Here is a 23,087-nt window from a genome sequence, read left to right as displayed (position 1 = left end):
CTACAGTGCTGCTACGTCGTCTTACGTCACGCTGTTTCTGGTGTCTGCCACTGTGATTCTCTGTGTCTCCTTTTCTAGTTGAGCACAGATTGATGTGACATTGGTTGTGATGTCATCGAGTTTGCCATTGACCGGACAAAAGCCCGTTTGCATCGTGTCTATTAACTGTTGTATGCTCATGAGTCCCACAGTAGGGTGGGGTGAGGTGCAAACTGGCACCAGTCCCGGCAGCGCGGTCATGTCAGCAGGCCTGGGTGTAGCTCTGGTGAAGCAGTCCATACTGCCACTCTTCTTGCCACCACTGCCTTTCATCATATCGAGCCAAAGATCTTCTGTGTATGCAGCAACATGGTCTGATCCCCCAGTGACTGGCTATAGTTATTTCATAGCACTGTGGGGGCAGGTCACTTGCAGCCAGCCAGATGTAACTATCTGTGCAGTATTTAGCAAGTATGGCAGGCACACACCGCACCACAATGCTACCACCTGAGGCAGGGTTGGCCCTCCTGCCACACACCATAGACCAGCTGCCCAAATTCACCACGGGTCAGCAGCTTGCCACAAGTTATCCAGCTACAATGTGTAAGCCTTGCAAAATATTAGGCCAATCCAGTGAACAGGGCGACCCCACGTGTTTTCCGAGTCTCACAGCAGCCCAGCAAATGTCCATAGGCCCCACTGCTCGCTGCAGCAGGGTAACAATTTGCACTAACGGGTCATGGCTGGTTTATTACATCAAGAGCAGTATGTCACACACTGCTCCAAGCCCTCACCTTCCTGTATCACTATATTCAACCGCCCACTATTGAGGGCCTCACTACAAAAATTCAGGCACTGGCTCTCGCAGCACTGCCTCTCTCCGGGCCATGCAGAGCGGGTTCTGGCAGCCTCCTCCTCCGCCAATTCCACAGAGCGGGCTGACTACACTGTCCCCGCTAGTTCGGCACTGTGTATTTGTCCAGCATGCGTCAGGTTTGGCAAAATCAATATTTCTCGACCGCTCCATATGGGGCTCACAGAGCAGCCGCCATCTTGGGAAGCTTCTCCACAGCGCCCCTATATTTAGCAGTTGTATGTGCTGCGTTCGGGATGCTGTGTTATTTGTTTTGTCAAAGGATATGTTTGACAGCATATGGATCGAATGCGGAGTGTGATGTAACCAAATAGTAATGGGAGACTGCACTAAAAGGCGCAAGGAGCAGAGTGTATCTATGTCAGACAATTATTCCTAACTATACTTAATCACGAGCCAGCATGGCGATTAGTCAGACATTCGCCGATGCTGGGTTCCATTGCAGATTTCTGTTTGCTAAACACATCTCCAAGTTTGCTTCCAGTTGGAGAACTTGGAGGCTTTGACATTGCGCTGAATGCAATCAAGGACCGCAGTACTTCTAAGATCTGAAGGGGAACTGAACTGGGGAAGCGTTTATGTAATTAGTTTTTCTAACTCTTGCATGCACATTTAATATTGTTATGCAAAGGTCATGTTCCCAATCAGGCTGGCACCAGGAAAACACACCAAATTAATCACGCGGATCCTTCGGAGCCTCCCGCACGGCAGCTAAAACTCCAAAAAGCTCGTGAAACCGCATCATAAAGGGGAAATTTCATTACATTTCATTGCACTGCGGGGGACATGAAACGCAGCAACAGAATTGTTTAGATTTACTTCTCTCTGCTGGATCGATGCACCTGAAATAATCTCACTGGCTTCTCTGCTAATGAAGGCAATATTAGTTCTTATAAACCCATGGATAAGCAAGTCCTGCGCCAACGACTAGCAGCAGCAGAGGCACTGAGGAACTCAGCATGAAAATAGAAGACAGACCATGCAGGGAAGACATCGAAAGACAGTGGTGCTAAATATTAATATGGAAACTAACAGGTGCATACTCCAGGCCTCTAAATCCACTCAACCTTTGGTAAATTAGCACCTAGAATATCAACCATTTGGGGCAGCGGGTAGATTCAGGGGTGTGTGGGGTGGTTCGCACCACCGCTGTGTTCAGCCTGCTGTCTCATAATGAGCAGCATTTTGCTGGTCTGGAAGTGGGTTGAGAACAGAATTGTCATGGCTGGGCTTCTTCAAAGATTCATGCAGTGCTTCTAGTTGCAGTTTCATTCGCTCTGTTTTCTTTGCAGCTGTGATCAACAGCATTGTTGTTAGGTAAAGGCAGGGCTCTAAGTGGGCCGGGGCAAGCGGGGGGCAAGCCCCAGCAGTCTCTGAGATGGGCTCCCGAGCCTGGTCCTGTCGTGGCTCCCCCCGACTTGTCCCAGCCATGTCAACCTCTCAATGCATTGCTTTTTCCTTTTTCCTAACCCGAAATGCTGAAACCTGAAGTCAGCCATGTAACCGAGCAGCAATTTGTCTAAACCTGCTGCGTGATGTTTCTTCATTCAGAAACAGGAGGACAGCTGGGTTGACCTGCCTCTCCTTTTGTTTCTGAAAAAAGAGCTAACATGCAGCAGGAAGCCCATTAACCATGCTTGGTTAATGGGCTTCCTGCTGCATGTTAGATCTTTAGAAGTTAGAGTTGTGAAGTATATAATTAAAAATGTGTGAACGTTTTTAATAAACTATAAACACAAAAAAGAAATAGAATGAGGCACTGCCATAGATATGCCACATCAGCATTGTATGGCCAGTTATTTCTATATTATGCCTATTGTAGCTAAATGTCGGGTATTGTCATTATATGAAAAGCAGATCCCCTACATTGGCATTTGCTGCAATAATACAGTATCCAAAATTCCAAGTGACTTTCACTTTACAGGAACATTAATGCTTTAATGATAATAATTTGTTATTTATGTAGCGCGTTTGCCAAAGCGCTGCACATAGGTTATATTTACATACAATTATCATTCCAACCAAAGTTGGTACTCATTTATCAACCTCGGAAGAATGAAAGGCTGAATTGGCCTGGCCAGGATTTGCGCCTGCAGATTACACACAGATCACAACAGTGAGCGCTCGATCCGCTGATCTATCTTACCGCTCAGCTATTAAAAATGCAATGCCACCATAATAAAGCATGTCAAAACTGTCTGCACAATGTAGGCCGGACACGGAATAACAATTATGATGTTTGCTGTAACCTTGATGATGCACAGTAAAAAATACCTTGCCACAGTAAAACATACCTAGAGTGGCAGCACCAAAATGGCAATCTAACCATGTAATAACAGTTAACACGCTTACTTTAGCATAGCTGCCCAGAAAAATATACAATGCCACCGTAAGGACTGGCTGCACTCAAATGCCAGTCTATCCAGGGAATACACTAATCATGATTGTTTTATCAGAGTTGGCCAGTAGAAAATGTCAAGCCACAGTAAGAAATGGCTGATCTAGCTGCAGCAAAATGCTAGTCTAGACTCATAATAACAATTATGATGCTTACTTCATTATAGATGCCCAGAAAATTATGACATGAGGCAGTAAGTAATGGCTAGACTGACTGCACCCAAATATCAAACTAAACCAGTATTAACACTTATCATGCTTACTTTATCATAGATGCCCTATAAAAATGTCATGCCACATTAAGAAATGACTGGACTTGCTGTAAACAAAATGTGAGTCTAGGCACTAATAACACACATTATGCCTGCTTTATCATAGATTTCCATTATGTGACAGTGCACCCCCACCTCTCTGCCCTCCTGATACCTCCTCTATCACTGCAACCCTCCTGCTCCAACCCCATACTCAGCCCCTTGCCTCGGCATTACCTCCATGTCCCTCTTCCTCGTCCCAGTACTTATGTTTGACACAAGATGCTTCATAGGCAAGTACTGGGACGAGTAAGAGTTGGGCTAGGAGTAACAAATCTTATAGGTAAGTAATCTGGGTATTGAAAACAAGCACCCCATTCACATGTTCATTTATACTGCACCCCTTCGCTCACACTCCTAGCCACCCATACATCATGCATTCACGCACACACTCTACACAATATACACTTTACATGAACACACACCCTTTGGATGCACACATACATTTACAAAAAAAATAAACTTTCTTACCTTTACAAAACCCACTGCTACTCAAAGGAACTCCTCTTCAGGCAGGCCTATCTCCCCTGTTCCACCCATGCAAAAGAACCAGCTCTGGTTCCTGTCATGCGCAGAGCAGGGGAGACTGAGACTTCCATGTCCTCTGGGCGAAGGGGATAGGGTTCTTTTTGAAGTCAGTCTAAATTCAGTAAGAAATTAAAACTGTAACTTCAAAAAGAAATGAACGTAAAGAGGGCTCTCATCTGAGAGCCTTCTTTACTTTCGGTTATTTCGGTTTCTCGCTGCCTCTGCAAACCCCAGGGGTCGTCGAAGAGGCAGAGCCAGGGTTGCACAGGAGAGGCCAGGGGGCACAATTGCGACCCCTGGTGACCCCAATTGACATTCCTGATACCACAAGTCCCAGAAGGCAAATCGCTGTTGAGTGAAAAGCCAATGCTGGACTAAGGTGTCTTCCATGTCATGGGACTGCTTTGCAACACTGAAAGCCTTGTTGGAATTTAGTCCCGTTTCTATAGATCTATCAGTCATTCACCGTCAAGTGTGAGATACTTCTGAATGTCTATCCTGCAGGCCCTACATCACCCTGAAAATCGGTTAATGTAGTTCAGCATTGATAATGGGACAATTACACTGCACAATTATTCAAGAAAACGGAATGGCAAGCACTAAAATCCAGGACCAAAAAAATCTCACATCTGATATCAGACAACGCAGGAACTCTGTGCATATTCTTCATAAATTAGTGTACATGATGGAGCGTTGTTACGATGACAAATGTAAGAAGTAGTTTGTCAACGTTACTAGCTTTAATGCCCTTTAAAATGTTAGAATGCTATTATACAGCTAAAGAATCTACCATACGCTAGTTATACAATCTCATCCTAGCTACACGGAAACGTTTCTGGCTAATACATGGATCTAACAATAGTTTATTACCCAGTAGATTAGATTGGGATCTGCCCTTCTTTGTTTCTCGTGAGCATGGCGGATTGAAGCAATAGATGGCAGGTTGTGGAAAGTAAGCCTTGCGCCAGTGTATAATGCCACGCTTACCTTGGAATATGAAACACCAGGCTCTCCCTACCAAGATGCAAACCTGTGAATTAGAGATCACACACATCTCTTCAGCAGGCACCACCAGGGCCGGCTGGAGTGGCGGCCTCACCCCGGGCAATGAAACAAAACATGTGGCACTCGCTCTCCTCCGGTCTGTGCCAAATTATTGTTTAACTCCCAGCTCCTGTGGTGAAGCAAGCAGCTAATCACTGCAATAGGGTGCTGATGCAAAAGCATCAGCGCCCTATTTTGATGAAAACCGCCCACTCTCGCGACAGAGATGGGAGGTTATTGCTGTAATAGGGCACTGATGCAAAAGTATCAGCGTCCTATAGTAATGTAACGCGCCCCGCTCCCACGCTGGAACGCCCGGCGCCTGCACAAGAGCGGGTTACAGACTCCCCCAAGCTTGCGTGGCAGGGGCTAATCTATAGTTCCGGGCGGTCGTCCTACCCGTCCGGGCATAAAGCCAGCCCTGGCAGACCTTCTGCCCAGTAGGCTGTACTGCCAAAATCTCCTTGGATGTTAAGGCATATGTGTTTGCATGTATGTGAATAAACCACATGCATTAATCACTAAATGATATGAGGACCAACTTTTTAAATAGTTACTCATGGCAAACCAGAAGAATTCACAGATTTTATCATATTCAGCCTTGTTTCTCCTCCTACAATTTGACATTGATCTTTAGAAAAGATGCATTTTGGGAGATGATCTTTCCCTCACCCGAAATGCATTGCTGCAGCGTGGCACTAGCGGAAACTCATCAGAGAGAGAAGATCTTGGACTGGGAGACCCAGCAGTACTCGGCAAATGACAAAGCAATGACTTTCTTGAGTTTCAACAGGGCATGTAGCGCGAGTATGGCGAATGAAAGACTGGGTTCCACTATGCAGCGTAGACAGGGGGCCGTTGATGATACAGTATTTTGCTGTATGCTGGAGGGAGATCAAAATTGCATTTGGTGGTGGTGGACAGGGCGAGTGCAGGGCCATGTCGTGCTGCTCGATTGGGGAGTTCACGGGTGCAGTCTGGGCTCTAATGGAGAGTAGGGGCCGACTTAAAACTGTCGAGAATTGATACTAGGGTTGAGGGAGGACCCACTCCCAAATGACCAGACGGGGCATCCTCCCTCCACCCTTTGCACCACTGATGATAACGAAAATGCTGAGATGCAAAGTCACAGATTGGACATGCTTGGCTGGATTGCCTTGCACTCATTTTCCAGATACACATTCTCTGTTGTGCCTTTTTATCATTTCTCACTACAGATTTCAAATATTTTGTCAGGTTTGTTGATTATGTGTTTTGCAAGTCAGCTTTATTAAACATATAGCACTAGGTTAACCTTTGAAGGACAACCGCTTTGTGCAGACAGCAGTGTACATTGATGTAACATTAAAGATATGATTGGCGGAAATGTAGTCTTCTATAAACTATCAAGGCAAGAATCCTGTACTAAAAGCCACATTTTCTCACTTGATCAAATTATGTATTCTTTTTACATTAATGTTACTATACCTTATTTTCCTTACCGGAAAACATAGTCATCACCTAGAAGTGATTTGTTTAGGTGTGCACTACAAGAATATAACCACTCATGGATTGTTTAACAGACTGCAGAATTTCATATAGTAAAAATGTTGACCAATTTTATAGGGCATGCCACAGGCTTAAGTTTCTCTTAGCTTGTTCATGGCAGTCTCAATTATGAGCCATGCTTCTCTTCTCTTCTAGAGTGTGGGTTCTAATTGGGCGGATCCCTCTGCGACTTGGAGTCAATTGGTTGATTTAAGGCTCTAGTTATAATCAGTTAGCCTATCGCATTGTGTGCAGGCTTGGAGTAGACCAACTACTCGTGTATGAAGCGACAGAATGGATAGCCACCACACAAAATTGCACCAGGTAGAGTGATTTTAAGAGTCCTTAGGTTACCCGTGTTTCACCCCTTGGCCTTTTTCAAACCTGGACATTGACATGAGTGTTGCTAGGATAAGTGCATTAGACATTGCAATATGTGTTCTTACTATGTAATTCGTTACTGGGATAATCCCTGTTCCTTTGTATCTCTGGAGCTAAGATCTCCTCACGGCCGTGCATTTGAAAAAAAACATGCATGAGTCAATTCAATCTTTTTTAGGTATGATAGCAAAGGTTATATTATCACACCTTTAACATTATGGGTTAATCAAAAGTTTATTTAGTGCTTTCTTTTCATCAAATTTGTAGAAAAGCCAAGGCAAAGTTACGGTCACATCCCAGGTAGATGTGTTTTTCTGTTACCAAATTAATAAATAAATAAGATATAAATGGCTGAATATCAATCACCCAATTGTGATGAGACACAAGACACAAGGCCAAAAAACAAAAAGGACCTAACTCATCAATAATGACAAAACTAGACAAGGTGATCTAAAACACGATGCAGTTGAGTCGCAGGATTTTTCCAAGGTCGAAGCATACACTGCGTTTCGGGCAGAAGGGGAAGTACTACCTTCTTCAGGACCAACTACCCTGGAGGAAATCACAGAAAGAGAGAAATTGGGAGTAGGTTTGTTATCCAAGGAGCTTATCACCTGCTAAAAGGTAATCAAATTGTATGTGCAACTACTGTGACTCTCACCAGATTTCTACTGGATCTGACCATCTCAGTTTCAAGGTTGCTAGTCAGTAAATGGCTTGCCAGTAAATTCTGAACAGTCCCCTATTTCAATTCTAGTGAGAGGAGATATTGCATTGAATATAAGATATGGTCCTATCTCAGTATGGAGGACCAGTATATTAAGATTCGGAAGGATCATGTGTGTACACATACCTAGCCGATAGTAAGTGTAGCTAGAATGCAATGTGGCTACTTTTCTTATGTATGTTCTGGTGGATACTGTTAGGATACTTACCTCGGGTAAACGCTTCCAATCCTGGCGGTTTTACCCCAGATTCCGGCTGGCGGGCGGATTGGTTCCCCGACGCCCATCCGTGCTCGTTCCTAAGAGACGCGGATGCACGCCGGGGAAACCAGACCCTGGCAGCTTGGGATTGCGTTTCAAGCCTCGTTCTGCTGTCAGGGGACGTCGGCGCATGCGCGGTGCAGGATGCGCTTCAAGCCTCAGTTCCATGCCGAGGGCTTTTTATTGCGCTCGAGTACGGGAACGAATCGCGTCTTACCGCGGTTCGTTCCTGACTCGCCGCTGCGCTCTCCACCCTGATTTTCCCTGTTAAAGCTTGTAGCCTTGGTCTGGGTTTGCTGTTTTTGGCATTCTGCCTGGTCTCGAGTCCTGAGTCCCTGTGGAGTCCCGTTTTTTCCCTCCTTGGATTCCCTGACCTCTGGTCTTTCTCCCAGCCCCCTGAGTTCCTTTGGGGCTCCTATTTCCCTAGGTTCCAGTCCCTCCCTTGGAGCCATCTCCCTTGGGTTCCCTTTCCTTGTCTCCTAGCCATCCCCTTCTGGCATCAGTTTCCCTTCTTTACCAGTTCACCTGAGGATCCTGCCTTCATTGTACTTACTGTTCCCTGTTCCTCCTGTTTTGGTTCCCCCCACCATTCTCTGCCTGTGTCTTCCAGCCGGGGTACCAGCTCCTGTCTTCGGCTGTTTATCATCTGAGCTCCAGGATACTATTGCGATTTCTTCTGGACAGAGTTCACTGGCTACTTTCATCGTACCTTGGAGTATCCATCTTCAGTCTTCAGATCTGGACATTCCTGAATCATCTACCTTCCCTATCAATCCGCAGGGAAGTGTCTCCGTGGCGTCAGGAGCAGATCCCCATCCATACCTGTTCTATCAGGGCTGGGTGGAGGTTGCTTCCTTACGTCATCTTTATATCATTTGACTTCCTGCAGCTACAGTCTGGCTTCTCCAGTTCGGCCGTCTTCAGGAAATACAGGTACGCAACGTCCACGTGACGTCCACCTTAATAGATACGTGGGTGCTTGAGTCACTAGGAGAATCTAGTAGTACAGGTCTAAGGGAGAGAGGAGGGAAAAGCGCTAGGCCAATTAAGGTTCTTAGTGCCAGAGAATATTACAAATATTAAAATTAAAAAGAAGCATGATGTGTGCTTCCATATGGAGGCCTCTGGTGAAATACACTTGCTTGGAGACATTGCTCATCAATGATCAGCATGCCCTTGTTAGTTCATCTACCATTCAGAGGTGTAGGTGTAGGGGTAGGCACCTCCCTGACTATTCTATGCAGAAGAACCCTGAGGGGGTATTTGGTAAGAAATGGGAGCGAAAAAAGTTACAAATATTTTTTGTAATGGGAAAAGATCACTCTGTGGGAGTGTATCTCTAAGAGGAAAGGATATGCCTCGTATCCTTTTTGCCTTTGTAGAGGGACCGGGACAGAGAGAATCTCGCAGACCACAGGGTTTCAACAGGAGCGCTCGCCCACGTTGCGTTCTTTGGTTGCCTGGGGGAACACTGGGATGCCGAGGGGGGTGCACGTTGTTAGGAAATATTCTCCTTTTCTGCACCTTTCCTTCCATCTTTATGGGACCCTCAAACATTTTGCTTCTATTTTTTAATCTGACCTGTACTATTTCAGTGCAGTGAAGTCTTAAGCTTCACTGCACTGGCTTTTGCACATATATCATGGGGAAACTAACATGTCCATCCGGCTGTCAGTACTGGGAAACATTGTTTCCTTTAGTCTTGTTACTGTGTTACTACTTTTGGTTACTTTTGTATCACTTGTGGTAACTTTTTTATCATTGTACAATGCAGCTTACACTGCAATGCAATGGGGTGCATTTGTGTTTTGATCCAGACTAACACTCAGAGGATTTTTGGTTACTCTAGGTGTGCTAAAAGGATAAGCTAGTGGCAGCAGTGACTTTTTCCCACTTTTGGGGGATTTCTGTTTTAGCCTTTCCACGTTTACTGCGTTTTGCTACCAACTGTGGCTACCAGTCAGATTTTTCGCTTGTCCTTTTGCCATCTTGTTCTTTAGCCTTCTTCCTGGTCTGAGAGGCCAGGAAAATCATTAGAAGGACTTCCAGTGCCATGGAAAGCAGACGCTTTTGGCGGGCTAATGGAGGGCTGTGTGTGTTTGCTGGCAGGTTGTGAGCTGGGACTGTCCGGTCCCAATCCACAAACTGGTTCAGTGAGCCTGACTGGTATGCATGAATGTTCCCGTCAGTGGTCTTGATTTGACCACCGCTGGGGTGTGTTTGTGGGCTAGTCCTGCTATTGGCTAGTGAGGGCAGCAGCTCTTACCTGGCTCTTAGGATAGCAAGAGGACACCTGCAACCATTCTTCAGATATCCTGGAGAAACCAGAAGGAGCCAAGTATCCTGTCCAGCTGTGAGACCCACGAAGAAACCTGAGACCTGACTGACGGAGGCCCGGCGACCAACTTCTACTGCTGTCCTGGAGGAGCCATGTCTTGCTCATGATCTTTAGTAGTCCTGCTAAGGAGCTGCAACCCTTGGAGCAGAGGGAACATCCATTCCTGATGTCTGCTTGGTGCTGTACCAAAGAAAGCCTTCGGAAGTGTCCCGGAACTATCCTGTGGCTGACCAGCTTCGAGTTTTGGCCTGAAACTTGGGGGATCCTCAGCTGGACCTACGAGACTGACCTCTATGAAATGTGGCATCTTAGCTTTGAAAGGACCTGAGATACGAGTGGAAGTCTGACCTTGGCTGCTGAGTCATGCTGCATTGACCACTGTCCAAAATTGCTTATCTGACCCGATTCCAGCCCTGAGAGGGGTAATGCATCGTGTTTTGCTGCAATCTTTCATCGAGAGTCCTTGTAACAGTGAAAGACACCAACCGGAGAACAGCTAGAACCCGCAACCCCTGTGAATCGGTGACTGCGACTTTCAGAGGGAAAAGCAACCTCAGACCCACTTCCTTTGTCCTGCTAAATCTGGGAAAGAATCGGAGTATGGGGGTAAGTTACAGAGTCTAACCTACCTCTATAATCCCATTATAGGTCAACGGGCTTATAATAAAGCTTTATTCTAACAATTGTGGCTTTGCCATTGCTTGCTTGCGCAAGACCTCTGAAAGTTGGTGCTACTTTTGGTAGTTAGTTTACTTGTACCCTAACCCTAAGAACCCTTCACTGTACCCCAGATACCCTACCTGCATTTTTTACTGCATCAAAGATTCTGTGGAACTACCTTAACTATTGGGCAACAGGGCCCAGACAATTTAGGACAATTTAGGACTGGACCATTTTAGTTAGGGATCATCTCTGTAGACCTTGAGTGCATAATACATTTTCAGGAGTTTCTGGCATGTATTATGCCCTATAGCAAAGTGAATGTATATATGTATCTATTGTTTATTAGTGTTGTGTGATAACCCTACTGGCTAGTAGTCTTTTTTCATAGTGTGTTTTGGCCAATAAACAGTAACTGCATTTTTATACATCCTGTGTAAGTGTAATTCGTGATTCTTGTGTGACCTTACTGTGGACCCCTTAGAAGCTCACCACCTCTGAAGAACTTAGCCTAGACCGCCTGTCGCTGCTACCTGAACTGGTTTGGCTACAGCTTCCCAGAGTACAGAAAATCAGTCCTAACACACATGATAGGCCCGATTCATGGAACTTTTTGCATTGCAAAAATACACTTTGCACAGTTCCATGAATCAGGGTTTGTGTCAGCAGTGTAAAGCACTTTTCAGCAGTGCAAAGTCACTTTGCAACGGGCCCTCTGAGCTGCTATGGGACGTGTAAACACTTATTATACTGTGCAATTAAATGAAGTCGGACCAGTCGTATTAATGTTATATCTACGGCCCCTGGGCCTATCCCGCAGGTTCAGCATACTGGGGTATGTTGCAGTGTGAAATGCAATGTTGGTATTTTAAGAGATAGCGGCTTGTATCACTGAAGCCTAAATTAGAAAACACTTTGTTTATTAGCAGTCATGCGGCGCGCATTTAGCGAAGGATTGGAGAGTCGCTGAAGTTAGCCAATAGATTGGCGGCACGCATCATTGTGCTCAACCGATTATAACATCTGGGTATATCATAAGCAGCTCATAAAAGTGGTGGTGCTATATATAGGGACGGACGAGTGCTATTCAGGACATAGTACGGCACGAGTTATACCCAATGTTGGATCCAGAAAGCATTGGCGGTTGTTGCCAGATGGGTAGGATTTAATATAGCCTCATCCAGTGTTTTATATACATCACATCACATAGTGTTACACTGAACATCATTACAAGTATCAAACTCTCTTTAATATAGGTGTGGGGGGGTTACATGTCTTGATATCGAAATATTTTATATTGAATGCACATATCTCGAATATTTTATCTTGAAAACGTTTATAGTGAATGCACCTTTTTGGGGGGGGGGGTCCCGCGGAAACCTCTGTTTCCCACCTCTAAAAACCCATCCGGACCATTTCCCAAAAAATGTAACTCTAAATACATTCACTATAAAGGTTTTCAAGATAAAATATTCGTGATATGGGCATTCAATATAAGGGATTTGATATAGACACTGTATAACGTGTGGGTGCTGATAGTTAACAAATGCATAGGGCACTTTGTCATTGTCATTGCTGGCACCTAGAATCTGCATAGTTAGCGGGACATAAATGATGTAAGCCAAACTAGTACATACATTGACAATGCACCGCTTAACACTCAGAGGAATGGGAGAGTCGTTACATGATCCTGTCTTGCAAGTAACACCTAAGCAGTTTTATAACATTCACGTGGTCAAAAGCTCAGTCAGGTTCTGCATCAGGGGCCCGGTGTGGCTAGCTGAGGCTGGAAAAAAAGTATGATTACATTGCACATCATTACATCAACTACCAAGTGTCTAGTACAGTATTAACATTTATACGGTCCATTGTTCGGCCGAGATCAACATCTAGGGGCCGCTGTGAATGTCATACAGATTGAATAATGGATGATTACTGGTATGGTTACATTGCAAAGTATACATTGGATATCATTCCAGAGGCAAGTGCTGGTGCTCAGATGATATTCCAAAGTAATTTCATGTTAATCAGAAAAAGGTGCACTCAGCATTTGCCCATTCCATAGAAGAGGGTTTAGAGTATTAGTTGCTCATTAAGTCCACTGGTGTGTGTTCCCATCCTATAAATCCATTTCAATTCCTTTAGTAGGAGGTTATCCATTGTATTGTTTAGGGATGTTACTGTGTCTAATACCCACCATCGAATGTCATCAGCAGAGTGCTTATGGCGTATGTAATGTTGGACCAAAGGTGCAGTGAGCACCTTTCACCCGATGCGTGATCTTCGTTCTGACACTTGTGTGTTAATGCATCTTGAGGTCTGTCCCGCATAATGTAGGTGGCAGAGGCATTCTATGCAGCATACCACTCTCTTGGTCTTGCAATTAGTAAAATCCAACAGCCTCCAATCTTTTTGGCCGATCTGAGATGACAGGGTTTTTGTGGTGAACCTACACACTGAACATTGTCCACATGGGCGGTGGCCTATGAGAGGACGCATATTTCACAGGGTGTTCCTTATAGGTTCCTTTCCCAAGACTGAGTGGACCAGTTTGTCCTTGAGGTTGGCAGCATGTTTAAGTGCAAACATTGGAAAATGTTCTGATGGTAGTTCCAACTTCACTATGGGCCAATATTTTTTGATGGTCCCTTTGACCTTAGATGTCATTGTAGAGAGGGTCAGAACACAGGTCATTCTTTTTCCAGTATTATCGGGTGCCTGCTTTTCTAGTAGGCATTCCCCAGGGGAGTATCTAGCTCTCTTTTTTTAATGTGATAGCAGTTTTCTAAGGTAGCCTCTGTTTTTTTTATCTTACATCCAGTATATTGTCCCTAAGGGCCCTCGGGTGGAAGCTGGTGTAGTGAAGTACAGTGTTCCTGTCTCAAGGTTTTCTGAATAGTGAACAACACAGGACACTCAGTGAGAGGCATAATGGAGAATTCATCTGTGCTCCCCTGTGATGAGGCATTGACAGAATTGGTTGCATGAGCTTTTCTTATAGGCTCTTGGGGAGAAGAATTGCTTTTTTCTATTGGCCCTTTGAGGGAGTGAGCAGCTCTGCAATTTCTCTAATTATGACATTAGCTTTCCTCACTGGTTTCAATAAATCATTGACTTTCTTTTTTGGCAGCATTGCCTGCCGTATATATGGCATTGGCTTTTCTTTTGGCCACAGTTAATGAAATTCTAAAACACCAAAGGACCCCTTTACGGAATCAGTATAAGGTTAAAAAATGTATGAAGTGTGTGCAAAGGTGCAAAGTGCAAAAGTAAAAATAGCTACGGATTAGCAACAGTTCTCAGAGTTGGTTAAAATACAAAGAATACAATTAAAACTACTGTGCTTTTTATGCTGCAGCTCAGTAGGTAAAATACGATGCTACAAATTCCATAACATTCATGGGTTAAAAGTTAAGATCAATAAAATCAATAAGCTGATAGAGAGAAACTGAGATATTGCAGGGTTAGGTCCCAAAACCACGGTTTAAATCCTGCCCAAGATATTCAATAGAAGGCAAAACAGTGTGAGCACCGAAAGGTACAGCCAGGTTGATGCCCACCCAACAGTTTGAGGGGCAGCCACAGTTTATCCCATCCCCCTCACCACAGATAGTTTTAGTAACTTAAAATAGGGGTGCAAGCCATGTCTTGGCAGGGAACTTAGTTCACTCCAGCATGGCAGGTGAATCCTTCCCACATCTCCCTCTGCGCTGCACACAGGATATGTAGAGTAGGCTGCAATCCAAGTGCTGGCAAAGAACCGGGCGCAGAAGGAGCGGTAAGCCCCGTGAGAGGCATGCCCTTGGCAAGTCACACCTGGCAGCTCTGGGGGCAATCAAGGACCATCTCCCCCTGACCCTTGCAGAATTTGACAAACCTTGTAGGGAAGCCCAAGGGCTGTAAGGGGAAAGTCTTAACAAAAACGGATCCAGAGAGTACAGCTTGAGCACAGCATATTTGGGCATGAAGAGACTAAGTACTGCGAGCCCGCTGCGCCTTATTCAAAGTGCCCTTTTGGCTTGGCAAGCAGGAACTCCTAGGTTCTGGAGGGAGCTGGATTCCCTCCCTGTTCCTCCCATACAAACAGTGCCAAACAAGAGGAGTGCCCTTGGCATGGGCTTTGCCATGAGCTTCGGACAGCCCTTTGGGTGTGACAAGCTGGAACTCCCAGGTCCAAGGGGGATTTAGATTCCATCGCCATTAATCCAGTCCAAACAATGCCAAACAACAGGCATGCTCTTGGCGTGGACCACAACAATTCAATTTCACACATGTATAACCCCTGTGAGTCCAGTTCAGATTTAAACTGATTATGTATAGTCCGACCAACTAGGCTGCCCTTGATACAGCCAGCAGGACTGTAACCCTGAGGGTTGCCTCTCTTTGTTCCTTTGTGAAGGCAAGTAAAACTTTCCCCAGAGAAACCACCACTCCGAAGGCTGTCCTGGGAACAGGAATGAAAAGGCACACCCATTCACACAAGGAGTAGCCTCACACTAGGGTGATGTGTGACCAAAAGGCCTTTGATTCTATTGAGAAGGGAAGGGGTGGTGTTAGTGTAGAAAGATGGAGCTTGTTACAGCTGTAGGAAGGCTCCACCATCCTTTCTCTTTCTACCTCTATCTATCCATCCTGTCCCCTCCAGTTGGTATAGCACAACACACATTAGGCGTGAGGTTAGAAGGAAAAGTCAATTTAGTCAAAGGACAGGGTTTGGACCCCTAAAGCAGTCTTGCTTCTGACAATCACCTGGAGACCTTTGACTTTAAAAGAAGGGGTCTCCCACTCCTTCTTTTCTTTAATTCACCTTTGGATGAATTCATTGGACCTCTGTTGGGAGGTGATCTTTCCAAATCCTTCCCCAGTGAGGTGAATGGAAATGAATGGATTGAGATTCACAGCATCCTGAGAGCCAAGGCAGCCAGGAATCATGTTTTCTTTGTCTCAAACAGGTCAACCTGCTTTTAAACTGGGTTCACCAAATCTTGAACCACGGGCTGACAGGTGCTGCCTTTGGCTATCAACCAAACTCTTCAACAGGGTACCTCAAAGAGCCCATTGCAAGCTCAGTTGGAATCAACAGCTCCTCGCCAAACCCCAATTCGAACGACTGAAGTGTAATTTGCCAACTAGACCCATCAGTTACCAAACAATTTGACCTGGCTTGACCTTGAACTGCCGCACCGTCGAATGGCACACCAGAGCATCAGGATCACCACTTCAAATAATTGCTGACCTTCGACTCAAACCGCTGGAGTGTCACTCAACGACCCTACTCAGCAGGTACCACACGTCTCGAACCGGCTTGATCCCCAACTGGTCCTTTTGAGAACTTTAACCGGCATTGCTAGAACACCGCCTTGGATCCAGTCTGAGTGAAGGCATTCAACCTGACTTGATGCCATCTCTGTGAACCTGAACTTGGCGCAAACCACTTGCCCCTCAGCTCGAAGACTAGTTTGACGTTGTCGAACCACCAAGAACTGCAACCAGGTATTATTGCCTGCTTGGTCAATATTTTGGTCGTAGAGACTGGTTAGGTCACATTTATACCCTTTGCACCCAAGAACATAGCATTTTAAAGAACATTGTGGGTTTTACTTGCCTTGTACCTCTGATTCTTCCTCTAGAGTGTTGCTTCTTTCTATCTGTGCATAGTCTTGGTACTTTACTCAGCAAGGAGTTTTTGAGTAGTGTTTTTCCACTGGGGCCCTGATTCTAAGCCTGTGCAAATTACAGTTTGGAAAGCCGACATTCTCCCCTCCATTTTCCAACACCACCATTCTGCGGTGCGTGGAAGTATTGTAGTGCAAATGTTGTGTTTTCCAGCAGAAAAAGCAGCAGAAATCTATCGTTTAAATTGAAACATGTGTACCAGTGGTACTGCAAGCATTTTCTAAAAGACTGCCCTTTCCTAGTTTAAGAAAGTTTCAAAAGCTTTGTGGTGCTGCAGTCTCGAAAATGCCATTTTTCTAAAGGAAAAAGTGTGAAACAGCGTTTAATGGCACATCAATGGTGTCGTATTTTAACTCCTCTTATTGACGAGCTAAAGCTGTGCGCTTGAGAGCAGAATGCCCTCGCAGTGCCAGCCCTACATTTCTCATAGTGGCTAAGGCTGTTGTCAAGCAGTAAAACAGGCACATGATAAAGTCCTGGCTTTGAATCCAGACTGCCAAATTAGCACTTTATCAGAATATGGTGCTTTTAAAGGAAGCGTTCGCCCTTTGTGGTGAATATATACCAGGGGGGGCTTAGGTAGAGGACAGTCATTGGCTGGGGGCAGTATGACCCAGAGACCAGTGATTGGTTATTAGTAGAAAGACAGTTCAGAGTCTCGGAGGATAGCTCAGGGGCAGCGTACTCGCCTTGAAAGCAAGACGACACGGAGTACCACCACAGGTTCGATCCCTTGTCTGTGCTTTGAAACCTCTGGGTATTAAGTGTGTTATAAATAACCGATCATATCATATTATTACACTTTCTTATTTTTGCATGCACCTCAGAAACCCCTCCTTGTTATTGCATATGGTGTGTTCTATTAAAGTATACATATTTTATAGAACCTTGATTGGCCATTCCTTTATTTTGGACTGTTATACTTAACTATTTGGGTTGCTACTGAGTCACATTCACACCCGTCTTGAGAGGATAGACTTCCTTCAACCCACGTTGCTGCAAAATGCAAAGGAGGTATTTCTCTTAACTCTGCCTCTTTACCTTCCTGATTGTTTTGGTTCCTGGTTTGTAGAGGTGTGAGGGCTGAGTGGGTCGTCTTAGCCTCTATTCATCCTTGTACTCCTGCGGGGCAAAAGTCAATTCTCCTCGGACCCATTCCATAGCCTATGCGTTCATACAGAATTGATTCTCTGGTGTTTTGGGTCTCATTGTCAAAATGGAAATTATATTGTGCCTCCTATTGCAATGAATATATGTATATTGGCCTACGTCAGCTGCTTGTAAGCCACTTGCGAAGAAATACATGTTGCAAGGTCCTGACTTCAGAATCAATAAAACCGCCATTTTAGGTCAATCCGGCATTTTAGGTTCTCTCTGTAATGTCACCCTGTGAGTTAAAATGGTGGGCGATGTCATTCCGAAATACAACATGGCCGTCATGACCTCTGCGTACAACTAATATGTAACTTGCCTGCAGGCTACTTGTTAGGGTCATGAACTGAGACCTTGTCCTTCGTTGACCTGTGTGTAAAGGATTACTCGTGCCAATGAAACTAATCCGCAAGCATATGTTAAGAACAATGTATCCAAATACTGAACTGAGAACACTTGTTTAACTACATTGTATTAATGTTTGAGAAGACTCTATGAGGAATCCTAAAATACACTGTTACCATGTAGACTTGTTGGCGAATGCATTAAAGGCAAACCCTAAGCATATAGATGTGTGAACTCGGCATGAACAGTAGATCAGTAATGTATTAGTGGAATATTAACCCGCAGTAGGGTTGGACATCATGTTTGAAAAAAGTATAAAGGTGCGACTAATTCTAATCTACAGTCCCACTCGCTGAGCACAAAGAACCATGCTGGAGTTCGCTGTGTTGTACTGAGGGCCGATAGCTATCTGATTGTTTTGACCTTTGAAACTGTTCAGTATAACTTAAAGATCTTTGTATGTTCCTTTGTAACCTGTGTTCAGTGTATTTCCTTTTGGGGTACTCAGCCTCGATATTTTCTCTTTGTTTTCACATCATGTGCAATGTTAATCATTCGGGGGTGGAGGGGTTTAGTGAGTGCATTCCTTGTGGAAGTATCATCTTCATAATTTGGTCTTTAGAAATATGGGATCAAAGGTACCGTTAGGATGCTATTTCTAATGTTGTTGTTACGATCATTTTATCTTTGCACTTTTTGTTCCCTAGTATAGCAGTCTACATGGGATGGAGCAGGGGGAATATTGCATAATTATTTATAACAAAATGAATCATGTTTCAACTGTGAGCTTCTTTCAGTCAGCCTTTAGTATGTTTGTGTCGATAGTTTTCTTCTTCCGGATAAACCGTTAAATCCAAGAAGTGTATACCTGTTGGACTATGATATGATATGATAGGATATATATTTATTTAGCGCCTAACACAATGTGTTTCGAAGCGCTTCAAGGCAAGGGAGAGAACAAGGGAAAATATAATGACATTCTTACAGGCCATGAACAGTAAGGAAGTGAAATTAGCTATCGTACTCGGCCTGGCGACATTTCAGATAGTGCAAGAGCTAAGACACAGATAAGGAATGGAGGGGGATAGTGGGAAGGGAATGGAAACAGACAGGCGACTACCGTACTAGGCCTGATGACATTTCAGATAGTGCTGGAGTGGGAGGGGAAATAATTAAGGGGAGAGGGGAGGAGACAGACGAGGTTGCTATCATACTGGGTCTCTAAACTCTTCCAAGGCGGATCATATTAGTTTTACTATTCAATTAAGTCTCTGGCGGCTGCGCGGGACATTCTAGACAAGGAAGATGTCATCAATATATCGTATCCACTGGTGGATATTGTGTTTAGAAGGTTTGATGTAGACTGGTATTTCTTCAAAGTGTTGAGTGTCTTGGTTGGCTTTGTTTGGTGCTATAGTGGCATCCATGTCTAGGCCCCCTTTCTGATTGAATATATTACCATTACATGTAAACAAATTTGTTTGGAGTGGGTATATTTTTCTCATTTTTCCTCTATGTTGTGGATGCCAGGCCCATCATTTTGGCCTGACATGACTCAACAGAATTGTCCTGAAAAGCAAGTGGAGCGTGCAGGTGGAATAATGTGCACTGACTGCCAAAATGTTTTTCTACTGACAACTTCTATAATGAATTTCAATAATATTGTTTTGCTTGTCACATAAGCATTGTACCTTGAAATATATATCATTATATCATTGCATATGCCAGAAAAACATGAACTAAAAATGGGAGTGTGCTGGACTGCCCATGTGGGTGGGACAAAGACTGATATGCAAATGGCGATTTCCCATCTGTGAAAGGTACAGTGAGCGAAAAGCAGATGGCTGCGAACTCTAATAGTGGGTAAAAACCACTGAACAGGTTATCATGCTGTGTTCTTTCTGGAGAGGGGCGCATGCTACCATTTATAAAAATGGGAGCCAAGGGTTAAACGAAGAACAGTGAAGTAATTCCAGGTAGTCCAGTCCTGCATTTAGAAGTGACCAGTGATGTTAAACACAAACTCTGTTTTGAAGGCAGAACTGTGAGAAAAGGAATTCAAGTGGGATACTTACAGCTGTCTTCTTCTTCGGAGATACGCTTCACAACATAGCAGGCATAGATGAAGCCCAGGAGCTGGAAAAGAAAAATGCGACACAGCCATTAGGCGTGTGTGAGAAGAGCACATGCAAAATGACATCACATTTCTAACAGCCAATAGAGAATCTGATCTGCAGGAGGCCTGGCCTCGGGAACAAATGGGCGCAGGGGCAGGTTGTTCAATGCTGCTGAACTTCAGCTGTGCATGAGCAAGCTCCGAAAATGCACACACACCGTAACTAAACAAAAGAGTTCTTCCTCATCATCGTGGGACGATGATGATGATAGTGATGTTTAATTTTTAATTCCAGGGTTCTACAGTGGTTTGCTTACAGAGTGGGAATTAAAGCTCGATCTGTACTGGTTTCTCCTTGCTTATTTATATGGAATGTTGGAATACATGCTGCATAAAAGCACAGCTATATAGAGCACTGAGCAGATGTGCAGCCGGGGCAGAGACTAGAGACTAGCAGGGATAACCTTTTACGTATCAACACCGTGCACATCTCGCGTATCCCTCAGTAAGGGATCACGGCACTTCTCTGATAAAATGATGTGATATGATATGATATGGCATTTATAACGCGCCCATACACAAGTGTTTCAAGGCGCGACGAGGCAAGGGAGGGGGAACAGAGTGAAGACAGACAACGATCTTACTAGGCCAGGTGTCATTTAGATCACGCAAGTGCAAGGTGGGGGGGGGAAAGTTTGGGGGGGGAAGTGCAGTACATGGGATAATAAAATAACAAGATAAATAAAAGAACGGCCACCTGGTGGCAAGTGCAGGGTGAGTGCAGACATGAGTGATGGTTTGGGGACTGTAGGGCGACAGAATACATTCCCCAGCTGCAGGGGTTGCCAGGGAGGCAGCATAGGCATGCAACATGCAGGGCATGGGCCCGAGGTCAGATGTGTGGCCAGGTAACCCGTGCAGTCTCAGTATGAGCCAGGACTTCAGCAGGGGAAAGGGGGATCTAGTGTGAGGGAAGGAGCTCCCCAATACAGGAACCTGAAGAACTAGTGAAAGAACTGTGGGGAAAAAGAAGTTCCGAGAAGGAACTGAGCTTAGCTTTTAAGTGAAACCAGCTCTGCCCTTCATGGCCATCCATCCGATGGAGTGAGCAGAGAATTGGCAGAACATGATTATGCCACCAACCTTGCCATAAACAAACACAACCACCTCAAGAGACCTGTAGTCCTCGGTCTTTGCCTTGCATTGTCATCTTATGCCCTACAAACTCATATGTGTGCCCAGTATTGTTTGTAGGTGTCCAGGTACAGCGCATGGCAAGTATTACCACGCTTTGCCAAGTATTCTATCATATAGCCAGGTGCTTACACCATTTGCCAGATATTGCCACCTTCTTGCCATGTATTCACACCACTGCCAGGTGGTGCCGTCAAAACCCAAGGTACACAGACCATAGGCAAGTATTACACTCAAACATTCAGGTACTCGCAACATTGCCACGTTTTGCTCGCAACGCTACCCAGGTAAATGACAGGTACTCAAATGGTATGCCAGGTATTGTCGTCGTTTGCCATTTATTCCATAATATCCCCAGGTAATCACATCATATTGCCATTATTCCATGCATGTTTTGCCGGGTACTCCAATGACCTACCAGCTACTGTGGCAATTACCAGATATTGCCATTTCAGCCCAGTGACTCAGCTCTTTGCCAGACATTGCCATCAAATGCCTGAGTCGTAAACCACTTGCAGGTACTGCCATGGAAATCCCAAACAGGAATGAACATTGAACGCACTTTCCCCTTCATTAACTCGGTTGAACATATTTGATAGCGAAAATGTTTATGTTCTGTGCAACCCTAAATAAGGTTATAATGCTGTACGGTCGTGTTTGGAGACGCCCCTTCATTCTTCCACAAACGCCTGCCCATTCAAGCAATGGCAATGCAAGCTGAGTGGGCCCTGACGTCCTTATACACATGTTAAATGTTAAATGTTAAATGTTAAAGGTAGTTGTACCGCGCACCGTCACCAACTGAATTGGTCCCCAGGCGCTCAGGCGGATCTGTAAACGATAAAGGTGGGATGGGTTAGTAAGGTGGAGAATGGAGTAGGATAGTGAGAGGAGTGGTGTTCTGTTGGCAGCTTCCACTCAGTATACACCGGGTGCTGAGCTTTGGTGCGGGTATCGGATCGGAGTCAGTCCGCGTGTGCTGTTTTTCCAGTTTATGTGTTGTTGCAGTGTTGTGAAGTTTGTGCGGCTTGTTGTGCGAGAGATGGTTGTGTGAGTTTTTGAGTTAGATAAGTATGCAGAGTTTGAGCTTATATTGGTTAGTGGGTTACCTGACCTTTACCATGCTAACATTCATAGTTCTGTCTGAGTGTGACACCTGTTGGCCCTTCATATTCCCATCTAGACGCGGCGCCGGCCAATGATTAGGACTTCATCCATGTGTGGTCATGCCAACCCTCACACCCCCATCCAGATGCGGCGAAGGCTAGTGTCTAGAGACCCGTCCAGGTGTGGGCATGCTAACATTCACAACTCCATCTGAGCGCCATGCAGGCCGGTATTTACAATTCTAGGTGTGGCACATGTTAGCATTCAAGTTTTCTGGGCGTGGGCATGTTGTTCTTCAATCGATCCTATCCAGATGCGATGCAGGCCAACGTCTATCCAGATTCGTCTGCCGGTCTGGATATGTTCGTCCGGTACGTACGAGTGGGAGAGTTACTTGGGGCTTTCGTCTGGGTCTAGGTATGTGGTCAGTCTCTGCAGCCTTCCTTTGTGGCTATTTTCCATGATGTCTTAT

At 45.0% G+C, this 23,087-nt stretch overlaps 1 protein-coding gene across 1 annotated transcript in view; it reads right to left on the bottom strand.

Moving 5' to 3' along the window:
- The window catches only part of LOC138467516 (sodium/potassium-transporting ATPase subunit beta-1-interacting protein 2), a 798,058-nt gene that overhangs the window by 349,811 nt on the left and 425,160 nt on the right, over nt 1-23,087 (bottom strand). The window contains exon 2 of the mRNA XM_069607611.1: nt 20,274-20,334. Within this exon, the coding sequence (XP_069463712.1) occupies nt 20,274-20,334 (61 nt within the window). The remainder of the gene's footprint in view (nt 1-20,273; nt 20,335-23,087) is intronic.

This window comes from Ambystoma mexicanum, chromosome 4q (genome assembly GCF_040938575.1).
Source record: "Ambystoma mexicanum isolate Mex_15411 chromosome 4q, UKY_AmexF1_1, whole genome shotgun sequence".
NCBI classification, from domain to species: domain Eukaryota; kingdom Metazoa; phylum Chordata; class Amphibia; order Caudata; family Ambystomatidae; genus Ambystoma; species Ambystoma mexicanum.
The sequence above is the reverse complement of the archived record's forward strand: the minus strand, read 5'-3'. Positions and strand labels throughout refer to the sequence as shown.